This window comes from Argiope bruennichi, chromosome X2 (genome assembly GCF_947563725.1).
Source record: "Argiope bruennichi chromosome X2, qqArgBrue1.1, whole genome shotgun sequence".
NCBI lineage: Eukaryota > Metazoa > Arthropoda > Arachnida > Araneae > Araneidae > Argiope > Argiope bruennichi.
Genome location: NC_079163.1, coordinates 99351322 through 99367750, shown reverse-complemented (window position 1 = coordinate 99367750; position 16429 = coordinate 99351322). Strand labels below are relative to the sequence as shown.

The 16429-nt window shown below is 28.1% G+C and overlaps 1 protein-coding gene across 1 annotated transcript in view; it reads left to right on the top strand.

The window, feature by feature from the left end:
- The window catches only part of LOC129960380 (uncharacterized), a 60139-nt gene extending 46568 nt beyond the window's left edge, over positions 1-13571 (top strand). The window contains exons 5-7 of the mRNA XM_056073791.1: positions 2232-2439; positions 6334-6507; positions 11379-13571. Coding sequence (XP_055929766.1) covers positions 2232-2439; positions 6334-6507; positions 11379-11663 — 667 coding nt within the window. The 3' untranslated portion in view covers positions 11664-13571. The remainder of the gene's footprint in view (positions 1-2231; positions 2440-6333; positions 6508-11378) is intronic.
- The last annotated feature ends 2858 nt before the right edge of the window (positions 13572-16429 follow it).

The window sequence follows — 16429 nt, the reverse complement described above, 5'->3', positions numbered from 1 at the left end:
CTTGCATTATTCTGAAAAGAAATCTGTCAATTTTTGGTGCTTTCTACAGAAATCATTATACACCTAAAACACTCAGCAAAGCAGATACACAACGACAACAATTCACTCTTATCATTTTTATTCTCTATTTTCAATATTTGTCAATTAAATGCAGTAAAAAGTTTGACAGATCAGATTCAAATGCCAGCAAGCGAAATAACTGCCTTTTCTAATCCATGATTTCAATACCACACAAATTAGTGCAACAAAGAACAGCAAGTATATTATACTTGGATATTGAAACAATTGACAATTGCCATGTTTTTTTCTTGAAGATGAATTAAATCAAACGACGTGTCTATATTTATGAGGTCATTGTTATATCAGAATATTTAGTTACATTTAAACTATTGACGAATAATTAATTTGAAAGTAGTTTTCTTAATACAATTTATCTAAACCATTTTAAGAATTTTGTTGTGATAGAACAAAATGTAAAGCATATGCAAAGCATTTAAAACAATACCTAGAATCAAAAGCCTTTCAAATCTTCAGCATATTGATAGAAATTCTGAAAATTACATTAAATAACACTGTATTTAAAAATCGGTGGTCAAATTTATTTTGAAAAACTTTTAACTGAATCCATCTTTGGAAGGATGTAGCTCATTAATACTATTATCATGTTTATAAAACTTTTATACAATATTCGGAGAGTAAGAAATTATTCAAATACGAATGCAATTTCTTAAGATAGCTAGATGTATTTCTTTACAGAAACCAGATTACTAAAATTTATGAAAGATCAAATATATGCTTAATTTTAAGAATAAACAAATACAATAATAACTAGAACAAACAAATTCATAAATGCATTTGCGAAAATGTTTTTAAGCGTAAAAAAGAAGTTCGCTGTTTCTTCTTTTACATAATATTTTTGTTCACTATTTTCATAGTGCAAATCATTTTTAGTTTGATGTTTTAGTAATCGTTGTTTCCATTTTAAAAATATATCAAGTGGCCATTGCCCATAAGAGACTTAAGTTTATAATAAATCAGACAGTAATATTATAAACAAGGGCACATAAAAATAGTGTATAGTATCTGTAGGGCTCATAAAGTCATTGATATTTTCTATTGGGAACATGATTTGCTATATATCCAACACGATAAAATCTTTTAAAGCAGTAAAAATTTTCTAGTTATTTTCGATGCGTATATCTTTGGATATTAAAATTCTTTTATTTAAATAAAGGGACATTAAATATTCCATGGAGAAATATTTTTAAATAATCCAAATTTTGATGTGCTAAATTTTTCACTTCATACTCTGTTTTGAAACAATTATCAATGCACTTATATTTTCAAATATTATCTGGCATACACCAATGTAGACAAACTTATTTTGAAAGTAAATTTACAACCCTTATTCACCATCATTGTCAATATCTTACATCTGTTCCTTTTTGAAAAAGCGGCCTGCATTTCCCACTCTCAGATATATCATCTTTGCCATTTCGGAAACACGATCATGCTAAAAGGTTCTATTCTTCCAGAATGCTTAAAATAATGAAGAAACCTACACTTCAGCATGGTTGCACGTTGTCAGCCACGAATTTTTTTAAAGTTAAAAATAATCCATTTCCCATCTTCGAAATGAAAGTAATTTTACTCCAGACAATTAATATCCCCGCTCCAGGAGAAATTCACCTGACTCACGCCTACGCATCTACGTACTCGAAGTACCCCCCCCCCACACACTCCCACCCCTCTCAATTCGGTGTGGGGGAGTTCATAGAAATCACAAAAGAAACTCCTCGTGTCTCGAAGATATTTGATTAAGCTGTATAATGGGTCCACGAGTAGAGTAATATGAGCCCCAGTGTAATAGAATCCTTTGAGAACGCCATGCGGGGAAAATGCAGACTGAGGTTCATCCACGAGCGGCGATGATATTTTTAATCAGTTAATGCAACCAATATTGCACATCCAAAGGAAATAAGAAAACTCCTTTTTCATAGTGAATGTTAAGGAGATCTCATTGGAGTTTGATTTCAAATTAATTTTCCAGCTTCACAGAAAAGAAGCAATTTAAGAAGTGACCTCCTCATTTTTCGTTAGCTGGCACATGTTTTTGTTCGGAACACGTGTTATTAACAAAAGTATTTTTGAAATGATGATGACTGTTGCGAATAATGAAAAAAAAATGAATTTAAATTTAAAGCACTATTTAAAAATGAAAATTTTTACAGACTTGCTGAGCAAGCTCAAAAGATGCTTGAAAGGGGAGCGAAATTTGAGAATGTTTGTCTTGGAGAAAAACGGCCGACAGCTCTTGTTCGTCAATATGGTAACTTATATGCTCAAGCTAGAGTCGACACTTTGGACGCTTTAGATGCTTTACCTCCTTTACAAAATGCTGATGAATTGAAATCAAAGATCCTGTTCTCTGTAATTGTGGTAAGTATAAAAAAAAACTGTTTTTGCCATAATATAGTTTGAATATGCCTTTTCTGTTACTTAATTAAAATATACAGAGTTTCATTACTCCAAGTCTTTAATTATCCTAACTTAAAAATCATAGTTTTATCTTTAATGATTAGAATTTCAGTATCCAAATATTTACAAAAATTTATCTTGACATTTTGTTTCTCTCCAAGGATTAAATAGAAATAATCAATACTAGACGTTACTTATGATTCCAGAGAATCGGATTCCCTGAATTTTAAAGAATTTTATAGATAAAGTATTTAAATAATAGTCTTAAATGAAAATGCTTATTAAGCTATTTTGTATGTTTGATGTCCAGTTACAATATTTCTGTGAATCATCTATAAATCGGTTAAAATGAATTACAAATATAATTTAAATTTTTTATTCTGCTTTATGTTCTTTAATTCATGTGTTTTATTTAAAAAATTTTGCTAATACAGAGTACTGAAATCTGTTTAATTTTTTAATTGCCAATACTGAAGTAAATTTTTTAACCGACAATGAATGTTTTCGGAAAGTACTCAAAACACGTGCAAAAAATATTCTGATATGATGCAGCATTTATTTGAATAAGAAAGCGCCGTTTTGTAATATTTACGTACTTCTTAATATTATGTGAGGAAATGGTTTTGCATTTGCTTCCTATTAGGCAGAATAGAATAGTTCCTCATTTTAACTACTTACTTGCAAATCAACTTATAACGTAAATTGAATTACATCTCAATAGCTTTAGAATGCTTTCGATTTCTAATTATTCAATATAACAAAATGTCAGCAACATTTCTTAATGATTTGATAACGTCTCATTAACCCTTAAAATCAGGCAAACTTTGAACCAATTCCTTCATTTTCAGTTAGCTATACTACTGTATTTGGAATATGTATTGACCCAGTCGAGACGAATTTTATACCGAGTGTTCAAAAAAAATATCAATTCAATATCACCATAAAAATTGCGCCGTTTTAAAGGTGTTAAAAGATATAAAATGTCCGCAACATTTTAGATTTGCATCAATTCTTCAATCAAAATTCTGATTTTGATCAATCATTTTTTAATGATTTTATTAAGTGTGATTTAAACGATCTAACAAATTTGAATACTGAAAATTCGTGCCATCTCTTTCTTTGTACATATTTTATTTTTGTACAGTTTCATGGGTTTTATCCAGCAAGACATAATAAATTAAGGAAAGCTTAAATTTTCATTAAAATCAATGTTAGAGATTTAAACGAGGCATTTAGAATTTCTAAATAATTACAATTTCGTTTGAGTTTCTGTTTACTATAGAAGCAACAAAGTAACTTTTAACAGATGTTATTTTGAAAAAAAAAAACTTTTAAATTTTAATTGTTATGAATTGAGCCGTGGAGAAGCTTCAGAGAGAATTGAAAAATAGAAATACTGGAACATTGTAATTATGTCCTTTAGTTACAGATGTGGGTATTTTGTCGTTTTAAGCAGGATACATTAAGCCGCCTGTATTTTAATGAATGAATTTTAGTGGCCACTATTTTAATTAATTTCTTATTATAGTGGCCTCTATAATAAGTTTTTTGTTTCACATTTCAGCACATTTTTTCAATGACTTTTTTAAATATTTTTTTTATTCTATCAACTTTATGAATATGTATTTGTTTTTATTTATTATAACTCTAGATTTTCTGGTATCCCTCATTTACACAATATTAGTGGAGTGGAAGTTCGGTATTTAAAAATATTCTAATAATTAAATGGACGAAATTAAACGTATATGAACTGATTAATTATGCTTAATAAATTTGCCCATTGATATCATTAATATAAAATAAAACTTGGTATAATCGGTAACTGGGGCAATGGTTCTTTAGTTTTATCAGTTTTTTTAACTTTATCAATACAGAAAAACTGCAAATGCCAGCTCAACGAAGCTACAGAGCCCACTCATGTCGCTTGCATATCAGTGCAAAATTCCTGCCCCTTTCGTTAAGATTGATGGTCCGTGTTATTGATTACATAGCGCTTGCTTTGTTCTAATTTTCTAAGAAGGATGCTCGAGCATGGATTTGCTTAATAGCTATCAGATAAGTGGAGATCTCTTATATAACAACCCTTAAGAACATGGATTGTCATTTCAATTCTTGAGGGGTGGGTGAGGAATTTTGAAAGAGAATCTCGGGTATTCGCATATTCTGAAGTCTGAACTGAAAGGATCCTAGGAATGAGCGGGTTAAATATGTAGACGGTGGACGAAATTCTCTTCTGCAATGATTAAATAGTTCGGTCCATTGGAGATGACTGCTATTTTCAGATTCAAAATAATCTTCCATAAAATTAAAAAGGAAGTAAACATGATAAATAGTTTTAATTTCAATAAACTTCTTTATTATTACTTAAAAAATAGTATTTCTCTATTTCGTATCCTTTCACCAGAAACTTTTTTGTAAATCATTGAGCATATTTAGATATTTTTGCCATTATTGTCTAACATGAAATGTTTTAACCGTTTCAATTGATAGCAAAATACGAACGAAATTTTGAAATTCAATAAAGCCAGGCATTGTTGTATGTTAAAAGTTTTGGGCAAACTCATTATGAAATACAATAAAATTATTTTCCAATACAAAATCCAATTTTTAATTGTAATAATTATAGACATTTTTCTATTGCTAACAATGATTTGAATTCCCAAATTATTGATTAAATTCAGAAATATTCAAGTAAATAAATTTAATCGGTTTATACAAGTAGTTTTTTTAATATTTATCTTTGTTCACCATTTGTTCTGTGCATCAAGCCGTCAGACGTTACACAAAATGATTTTACTAAGTCATATGATGAAAGTAACTGCGCTTGCCATCTCGTATTTTTGTGCACGTTGGCTTACTCTGAGCTTTGTTATCCTACTTCTACTTCAAAAACGTTCCTTTAATTTCAAAATTCAATAGCCTCAACACATTTGACATGTATGTATCATGCGAGAATGAAATACCACCATTACTTGATAATGTTGCCTTTAAGTTTTTTCCGAACTATTCTCTGTTATTATAATTGTTCGAAAATTGTTACGAAGTGTGTGGAATGGTTTGATAACGGCACCGTTAAATAAAAATAGTCATTATATAAGTGCTAACTAGCAAATCGCTGTTGTATATTGTGCTTTGATATATATCAGTAGATTTTTTTTTCTTTCCAAATTACGCTTGATGGGCGAAACCTTATTTAAAACATGTATATCTGTAAATTATCCAGGGCAAGTAAAAATCTATGATGTGCATAGATTAAGAGTTTGTTTAGCTTGCTGGTCATACCAAGTCTGATCAGTCGTTGTCTGATCGTCGTAGGAAAGACAACTTATATATAACTATACTTTCTTCTTTCAAATTCTACCGAATGATGATCTTTAAAATGGATGTAATGATTGAAAGAAAGACATTATAATGCAAGTATGCTGCTTTGAAAGCCGTGCTCTAGGGAATTATGAATAAAAAAATACTTAAAAAGCAGAATAATTTTAAGAGGGATCTTATAGTTCATGTCACATGCACTATTCTCAGCATCATTTTTATGTGCATTCCCTCAAAATTTCAAATTTTGAAGGAGGAAAAATGTGATGTCACAGCACAACGTAAGACAACGTTCAGTTAATGCCAAATGACGTAGTTAGGTTTGTCATATAGTTGTGACGTCATGTGAATTGACTTATAGCAGCTATTCAATAATGTTTGATTAATTTTGTTTCCATATCATTACTATGATATATTTTTTTATTTGTGTACATCAGTTAATTATTATAATGGAATTATTTTAGTGCAGTTTTATTCTTATGATTCACTTTTTTTTAATAAATTTTTATAATAATGATGGAATTTCTTTCCTAAAAGCTCTCATTTAGGTCCGTTCAAAATACGTTGTCTGACATAAAAGATCAAATTTATTCCATTCTTCAAGTGAGAGATGCACGAGAGAATAGTATTGCTTTTAAAGAACTCGAAACAGGAATTGCTAATTATTTGAGGAAAACGGCCGAGTCATTCAACCTGTCAAAAAATGTCAGCGTAAGTATCATAAGAAAATCTCAACTTTTTTGATAATTCTGAATTACTTTTTTGTTAACTTTTGAAATGTATATGTCTTCTTCATTATAAGTCATCATTTCTAAGAAAAATAACATTCAATGAGAAAATATATCGTATGATTTTAGGAGATATATTCATTGCAGTAACAACAAGTAATAAGATGTGAAGAATGAAGAGAAATGCTTTCTTTATGAGATATAGTGATCTAGCTTTGAATTATGATTTAAGTGTTGCATATTTTTTTTCTTCAAACAAACTGTTGTAATACACAATTATAAGATTTTAAGTACTCCATAATAGTAAAATTTGAGACACAAATTTAATGTCACAAAAGTGTATGCAAATCGAAATATATTCAGTAAGAATTTGCAAATAACATAAGTTTCTAGATAGTTTGTTAAAATAAATGCTATCTGAAGAACAAAATAAATATGATAACTGTTTTTTAAAAATACGTATCTTATTAATGAACAAAAAGTAATTAATAAATATTTTCTATCTTTTGCTTTATAATTCATTATTATAAATGATGGAAAATTGAAATTGCATGTTTTCGCATTTACTCATGGGGCATCACAATTAGAGATAATGAATCCATTAACTAACTGATAATATGATCTGAAAATACTGATATTGGGTACAGTCATCGAGAACAAATAAATACACAAAATTTCAAAACTATACTACCAGAAAGTGAATGAAAAATCGATACAAAAGTTCCTCTTTATAAGCATGAAATAGGTTAAGTTAAATAAATGTGTGTATCTGAAATATTAAATAACAAGGGCAGAACAGTTACTGTCTATGAATTTAAAGAAGAACACGTGAAACAACGAGCAGAAAAAGAAAATCGGTTGTAGAGAAACGTAGAAAAATAATACAGATTATGATATACAAGGAAGGCATGGCAGTAAAAAGAACTCTGGGATTGCACAACTTAATAATGACAGTAGAGCCAGAACGGTATTTATTCCAGCACTACTTATTTGTTTTTTTTAAGAAAAATGGTGATAAAAATATTAGTAAGATAACTATCAAAAATAAATTTGATAATTCAAATTAACTAAAAAACGATTGGTAATCGGTGACGGGAAGAGGTTAAAAACTTTAAAAGTCAAAAACATTTCAAGGTATTTTATTTTTTATTCCAAAAACTATATTTCTTATATTATTTACTCCATCTGAATGGGCCAAAAAATTTTTTTTTCATGTAGCTATATCGCTGAAAGTTGCGAACTGGTGAGAAATGAAACGAGGAGTAAAATTAAATAAAACTGAATATTCTCCACGCACGCAAAGAGTTTAAAACCTTAAAAAGTGACGAAAATTACACTTTTCGTTGATTTTAAACAAATTTTATCTATTAAATAATCAACTTCTTAAAAGTAAAATTTATTTCATCACATTCGACCTAAAATTTCCTTGAAAAGAAACAAAAAAAAATACATGAAATTAGTTCAATGTGCAGTTTTTAATTCCTAATCATCGCTATAATCGTTGTACATTGTCTTCTTAATAATTGCAACGATTCGATGTATATGCACTGCAAAAGATTATTTAGATTTAAAAATAATAAATTATCCTGTTTATGGTAAATAGGTTGAAAAACTAAGCTTCAGAATTAGAATATTATTGATTAGAATAAAAAACAAGGATATATAAAGTAGCAAAGTTAGAGTTCTTTAAGAAAACCTTTCAATTATTAAAATATCTTTGCGTTTATTTATTTTGCACGGAAATTTTACCTTTTCACAGGATGATTCCTGGAAGTCTGATTTATAGTAGAACTAGGACATTAAAGATCTAATCCTTAAAATGAACAAAAAAACCCTTCGTAAGGAATTTGTCAATATGTTGATTGCCATGAAATCAGTAAAATGTATTGAATCAATGTCAATTCACGACTCTGACAAATTTTCATACAAAATAACAATTGTAAAGAATTTATTCAGAAGAATTAGAACGTAAAAAAATTATTTAGAAGTTGATCATATCAAATTTGTTAAATATTAAAACCGTGAAATATTTTACAAAGAACAAAGCATGCATTTAAAGCTACTGACAAAATCAAGCACTTATTCTTTCAAGCAAACAAATAAGTTTCAGAGAAAAAAAAAAACGAGTAGTTTCCGACCATATTCATTTAAAATATTCTGACTGCGAATGTTGTTGAATCTATTTTTATCTTTTATCCTACGTTTGTTTTTTGGAGAGAGGATCTGAACATGATTAATATACGATTCTCTACAAATGAAAATTTGAGTCATGCATTGACATTTCGATTTTTTTATTCTTTATTGAGAATTCACATTCACCATTCAATTAAATTTTTATTTTGAGAAAGGTGTGAAGGTTCAATGGCAGATTTTTGCCGAAGGATACAAAATCCAAAGGGTAATGCGAAGAAGTAGTGAGAAGTAAAATATAGTTCAAAAAGTTTAAATTAAGATATTTTATTAGCTGTTTTTTTAATTATTATTTTCTATAGACTTGCCTTTCGTTCTTTATTAACAAATGATATTCTAGTTTTGGAGCTTAGGTTTGCAATGGGTTATTATAAACAAATAAAAAGTAATGAATGAAGCGGATACTAATTTTAGTTTTAAATAACTTTTTATAATATTGTATGCATCGAACTGTTTTAATTCATCGACAATGTCATATGTAAAGAATATGGTGACGATTAGATTTTAAAAATTATATATTAAACTACTTCTACTAATTCTATTTCATTATTTTTGAAAAACTGTACACATAACACCTAATGGCCTAACAAGCATAGTCATTTTTAAAATTATGCAAAATGGTAGATTTTCGCCACTTTAAGACTTTTCCTTGATGGAACGAAAAATGCCAGACAATTATATCAATTTATTTTTCACCAATTCTCAATTTCTCAGCAATATAGAGAAGGGTAAAGAAATGGCCGGACATTTTTTTCACATGTCATGATTTAAGATATTATTTGATTTTAGTATACCTTCAAATTAGCATAATTAAAAAAAATATTCTTTAACGTATTCATTATATTAACGTTTTGAACTACAATATGTATAATGGTAATGCTTAGTCAAAAATAAAATATACAAATTACTTTTCATGTACGCGTTCATTTCGATATTCTGTCTCTTCATATTTTGAACGTCTGTATAAAAAAATTGCACGTTTTGAATACAAATATAAGATATATTCTGAAGGGATCCCTTGTCTACCATCCTGTAAATCGTTCATATTGATCCCCCTCCTTTCCCCATTAATACCAATTAAGTGAGAGCATCCGATTAACCACTAACTAACGATAAATTTAAAGATATAGCCTGAATCTAGTAAAATGTGAAAATGGCGTTTCCACTATATTAGAAAGTAAACGTTTTGGAAAACTTCAATTTTCCATTTTCGAAAAAAAATATGTAGTCCAATTTTTAATTTTTCGAAATTTTATTGAAAATATGCGATTTTTAATGGAAATTTAATATTTTAGAACAGGTTTATGGTATATGTGCTTTTCAAAGCTACTATAAGAATAATAATGGTTTTCAAGGTGATTTTTTTCTTTGGGTATTTCATTATTTTAAGAAAAACAAGGTTAGTTTCCCTTAGCAAAAATAAGTTGATTCAAAAATTAAAAAAAATAGTAAAAGCATTTATAATAACTTGAAAAAATTATAGAAAGAGACCTGAGGCAGAACTTTATTTAGTGAACTGTTAGTATAAATTCAGCCTTTTAATTGATAGGCTTGTTTTTGTAATTCTTTAATATAAAAATCATATATAGCTTTAGTGTGCCCAGTAATATGGTAAATACATTAGTCCACGATAGTAAACAAAATTCAAAATTTTAAAATTGAAATTTATCATATTAAAATTAGTATAAAAATAGAAGAAAAGAATTTAAAATTACAATTATTGAATTTTGCAGAATACTATTTAAAAAATTTAACATATGTTCTCAGGCATAATATTTGAATCTTTGTCAATTAGCAAATCTTTAGTTTGTAGCAAGCAACGTATAAAATCCTGGTGCAGTATCTCAAGTCCAGTCTATAATGTATAATAGAGCCACTATTATCCGGTTCCTGTATCAACCGAAGTCTAAGTTAACCAAGCCGTTATCAGAAAAACGAACTGTGTTTTTCATTTTTTTTTAATGAAGTCAACGAATTCTTCAGGAAATGTTGTCAAATATGCATTAGAGAAGATTTCCACTATTCGAAGAGTTATAAAATGTTATGGGGAAATAGTACTTTATAACTCGGTTTTTTAAATTAAAGAACATTAAAATTGTGTCGGAAAATTTTCTTTTTTGATCAGAGAAATTATTCTTTCAAAAACATCTTTAAAAAAGCATTCAGTTAATGAAAAGTAAACGGTTAAAATCAGTAGTTGTCGCTAATTTCGCTATGAGTTATTTATTTTCTGATCTGTTAGTTAATAGTATAACGACTGTTTGATTAGATTATATTCTTCAAATATTATGATGTAGTATAGTATAAACTTTTATTTGAATTATTAGGGTTGGGAACGATTTATTCAATTTGCCATATCTATTTCTTTTCCTTCTCGAAATTTCAAAAAAATTAGTAGTATTCGATTGTAGTAGTATAAAATTAGTAATATCCTTACATGGACAATATTTCGTAGCACTTGCGAACTTTTATAAGCCTCTGATGAGAATGAAACCTTAAAACAATTCGCAAGGTCAACAGCTTAAAAGAACAAAAGAAACTGTGTGAAACTGCCCTACTATGTATTTCCGAATGTCGAATTACCTTAAGTATGTGCGGAAAAACTTCATTCTTATTAGAATTTTTATTATATATTTTCAATTGATTTTTAAATATTTTTTTCAGGAGGTATGTTCACAGATACAGGCAACATTGTATGATTATCCTTGCCTAAAGAACTGTTCCGGGCTGCTAAATTATTCAAAAGATTGCGTACGCTTAGCCTGGTTTTTAACCAATCAAAATCCTCCTTATGTTATCGACTACGAAACGCGTACATTCCGAAAGGATATGCATATGCGTTTTCATACATCCAATCAAGCGTCGAATATCATCAAAAGTTACTTATGGCCAACATTAATGGAAGGAGAAAATGGACCTTGTGTCCACCGAGGTGTTGTGCTTACATAGTTTTGCCATCAAATGAAATTCATTAATTTAATATCTTTGCTCAGTACTATTTTTTTCAACTTAAGTAGATCATTTCATTTCATTGAATGGCAGTATTTATCATAATGTGATTTTAATTCCTATTTATATCTGTTCAATATTTGATACTTTTTCTCCTAGCTAGAAATTAAAAAAATAAGTTTTATACATCTTCCACTTTTTTTTCCCTTTTTTTCTTTCTTATACAGCTTTTACTTTTTTCTATGTATTGCTTGTCATTAAGGGAATTTAGTATTCTTACATCAGTGGTGTATTGATGTTAAATTGAAAAAAATAATGTATTACGTATTCAAAACATTCACAAAAAATAAAGGTTGAAATTCACTCTGAAAATTATTTATATTATATACATTGATCAAGAATTTAATTTACATTTACTTAGTATCGCGCTGAATTTCATGAAAAAAAATTATTGTCGATAAAGTCTAATATTTGCAATGATTTTTGAAACATGATATATCACAAAAGAAGAAAAAAAAATGTAAGAGCAACGAAGAAAAATTACTGGTTGCACAGCTGAAATTTTCCTTTGAGAAATTTTGAAGATAAAAGTCACACTGGTGTTAATTACCCACAATGTTAAAAATATCTTGAATTTGAGTACTAACTTCCCTTAAAATTTTCTTTCCTTATTTCAGATAGGTATTGTAAATAAATTTTTAACAGAATTGTTACTTGGTGAGTATCTTATTATAATATTAGAGATGTTGGTTTAAATATTTTAGCTGATGAAATAATTTACAACTAACTGAAATTATTCTGCCACGTGACATGTGTGCAAAGAAATTGCACAAAATCGTATATAATCAACTTCATTTTCAATTATTTTATACAAATATGTATTTATATCCAATATATCAAATTATTTGTACAACTAATGAAATATCATTGGGCATTATACTTTTCCTCTGACACAAATTATGACACCTAAAAGACATACAATGAATTAAAATAAATGATATTCTAGAAAGCAAGTAATTCAATTTAATTATTTGTTTTATAACAAATGCTATTATATTGAATGAAAATTTAAACTTTCAAGTTATTCTAACTATCAGTAAATGCATATTCGTTTTAATCAGATACGGTAAATTCTATGTAATTTTGGAACGCTAAACATTAACTTCCTTTCATATATTTAGTTTTCCATTCAATTTTAATGTCCAGATCGACATGTCAATTTTAATGTCAACTTGGAGGATAGTCGATTCGGACAATCCTCCAAGATAGTATCGTTACATTTGAAATGGTACTAGTGAAAACCTAATGATTCAAAATTTCCAAAACAATTAATTCAGATTTGTTATACCTCATGTATGAAAATTTGTGAAACTCGAATAATTCAGTTATCCGGGATGTGTTTCATAAACGATTTTACAACTTAAAAAAAAAGAAAGCAGATTAATAAACTAAACGAGTCTTAACTACACAATTTGTCTAAATGCAGAAAAGATATTTATCACAATGCCATATCAGTATTATTTTTATACTTTTATTGGTATCTTCATTCTTGAAGATGTCATTTAAAATGCATGAAAAATCCAAGAATTTTGTATTCAGGTAACATAATGAAATTGATGCCAAATACAAACTTTTTTTTAATGAATGTATTAGATTTTATTGCCTTTTAGATAGAAAAAAATGTGCTTTTAGTAAGTGTTTTGCTTTTTATGGGATGGAAAAGATGTGTATTATACTCAAGATTCAGAAAGTTTTTTTCGAGGATCGAGTTTTAATTAAATAATTTTTTTTGTGTGTGTGTAGTAATTATTTAATTTTTGAATCATAATTTTGGTGTTGATATTCAGTTTTTTTGAAAATCATCTAAAGTTGTGCTATACTGAAATGGTACTGTTTTCTTAGGTTTGTGAAATCGTAATAAAAACTTTTAGAACAACATTTTTTATGCTCATTTCTTTCAATATTTCAGAATCTATTATAATTATTTCAATTTCTTCCAAATATGAAATTCTTTTTCATTAATTAAACTATAAAATTAAATCCTGATAATTTATATCACAAAGAGAGCTTTAGACATACATTGTTAGTTTGTATGCTGTGGTGGCTGGTGCATCGGGGTTCTGTAAATTATAAACACTGCATAGCACAGTGATATATCTCTGCATCAATTTTTCCTTTTGTAATTATTTTTGAATAATTTACTGAAAAACTGACAGATTTTTAACTTAGCATGTGTTTTAATAAAGAAATCGTGATTTAGATAAAATTTAATTAATAGATTAAGATTACTTTATAATTAATTTTAATAAAAATTTAACGTAAATATTGTCAATTATTTTTTCTTGCATTATTTACTTTTATTTATAAATATTTATAGAATTGTCAGAATAACAAAAAAAGCATAAGTTTAAAATATACGTATAGGGGATTTATTATGGCATTTATTTACAATAAAAAATAGTACAATATTTTTAATTAATTTTCATTTTTCAATTATATCTTACTTTTCTATTATGGAAAAATATTAAAAACCTAGTTCTTCCCTTTACGTCTTGTAGTTAAAAAAAAGCTATTGTACATTCGCTGCAGAAAAAAATATGAACTGAAGAAAATTGTAACTTATTTCAGAACCCCCCCCCCCCATTCCCTTTACAAAACGAAAAAAATATATATAATTTTCTCTGCAGTTTCCTTGAAGACTACAAGTTCTAAAATGTAAATATATTTTAATTTTGTATGCAGTTTTTAAATCTAATGTTAATTATTACTTTATATACCAAAAATGTTGGAAATGCTTTAGTTATACAGCGTCTACAAACGAATCGCTCCGATTTTTCAAGATACTGAATAACCGTTTATGAACAGTTTTATATTTTAATTAAAAATTATTTTAATAATTTTTCATTTTCACAAACATACTACAAGCAAAATTATGCGAAAGCTTATAAAAAATACATTTTATTGAGCTTTTGGATTTAAGACCATATCTAGCTCTTTTCACGCTTCTCCTAGGACTACAGATTGCACCAAACTTTCATGCAAGATGGATATGGAATCGAACACACAATACTGTAATAACAAAGGTAAGGACACCAGACCAGAGCGACAATCATTATTTGAGAATAGTTCAGTGACTCCTGAAATGTCCCTACCTTTTTATTATTATTATTATTATTATTATTATTACTACAGAGTCGCAGTGCACTAATACTGAATGAAAAACAACGCCGGTAGATGATAAATTTGTAAACTAATTATTTGTATTATAAACGATATATTATTTTTGTTAACTTGGCTCTGACTAGTTGGCAGTTGAACTTCGACCTCAAACAGACCAGAAGAATACGTTTGTTAAGTGGGAGAAAGGTATGAAACGGAGAGGAAGTCGCAAAGAAATAAAAGAGTTGTAATAAATACAAAAGTGTTGAAGGCGACAATATATTTTTCATACTTCTTATTAGCGATAAATAATCGCGTATTATGAAGTAGCGAAACACATCTATATATAATGTACTTTGATTCATGCCCATAATTTAACTTATCAAATTAGACTCATCTGATATTACGCATTTCTCATGTCACACCCACCAACTCATAAGGGTCAGGCTATATTGTTTATTACATAAAAATAAAGAGTGGTTTCTCCGAAACCTTGTAGCCTACTGTGCAGTAAAATTCTTACCCCTCTACCCTCGTACAAAATTTTAGACCTTGGGTAAGACGATGAATCTCTAGCATGGCACTGGGAACAATAGTTTCAAAATATAGATCTTTGGCGTTAATCTATAATTGTAACAGAATCTGTTGTATGAATATGCATTTTGGACACCTTTCTTCCACCGAATTGTAAGCAAAAGTTCACAGGGAACTACAATTATAATAACAAGACCAAGTACCAAATTTCATGGATAAGTTATTGCATTTATATGCATGTGAAAATACCAACCGACAGACAGTCAACCCTTTGGTAGATTTGATTTAAAATAGGATAAGAATCTACATATTAGATGCTAAACTTGTGCACCAAATTGTATCCATCTAACTCTTTACGTTTTGTAGTTATCGAGTTCACTTGTACTAGAACAACCAAGCAGAGAGATTTCCTTTGAGCAACAAGTTGATATAAATCTAAAAATTTGGTCTAAATTCCATATACCAAATTTCAGATACCTAGCTTAAAACGTCTTTGAATGATCGTATTCACAAACCGACAGATATAATGCATAAAAGGTGCTTTCCGAGATTTGAAACGTGAAGATTCTTCAAATTCTCGAGTTCGAATTTTTTAACGATTACAATATTTTCTTTATATACTTCGTATAAGAAAAAAGTAATAAATATCTAATCATGAGATATTTATTACTCATATTCATCATGAGATTTTGGACGTTCGTGCAAGAACTGTACAGCCGTTATTCTGATAATGTTAGTTTTTCTTATCATGGCAACAAATACTATGATACTCTACTTCCACATTCAAATATTTAGAAACATTTCGTTTAGTAAAGAAATCGCATGAAGTATTTTAAAATCAAAACCAAGAAAAGAGAATCCTAAAATTTTCAGAATATTTTTGGTTTATAAGAAAATTTTTCTCATCTCTTACAAAAGCTCTCTGAATAATTGTTTTTTTTTTTAATTTCTAGATGAATGCACTTCTTAAGATGTCTAAAATATATTTTAATGTATAAATATATTTAGAAAAGTAGAACCTTATTTTATGCATAAAGGTATTCTTAAAGCAAAATATTCTGTTTCATTTAAAT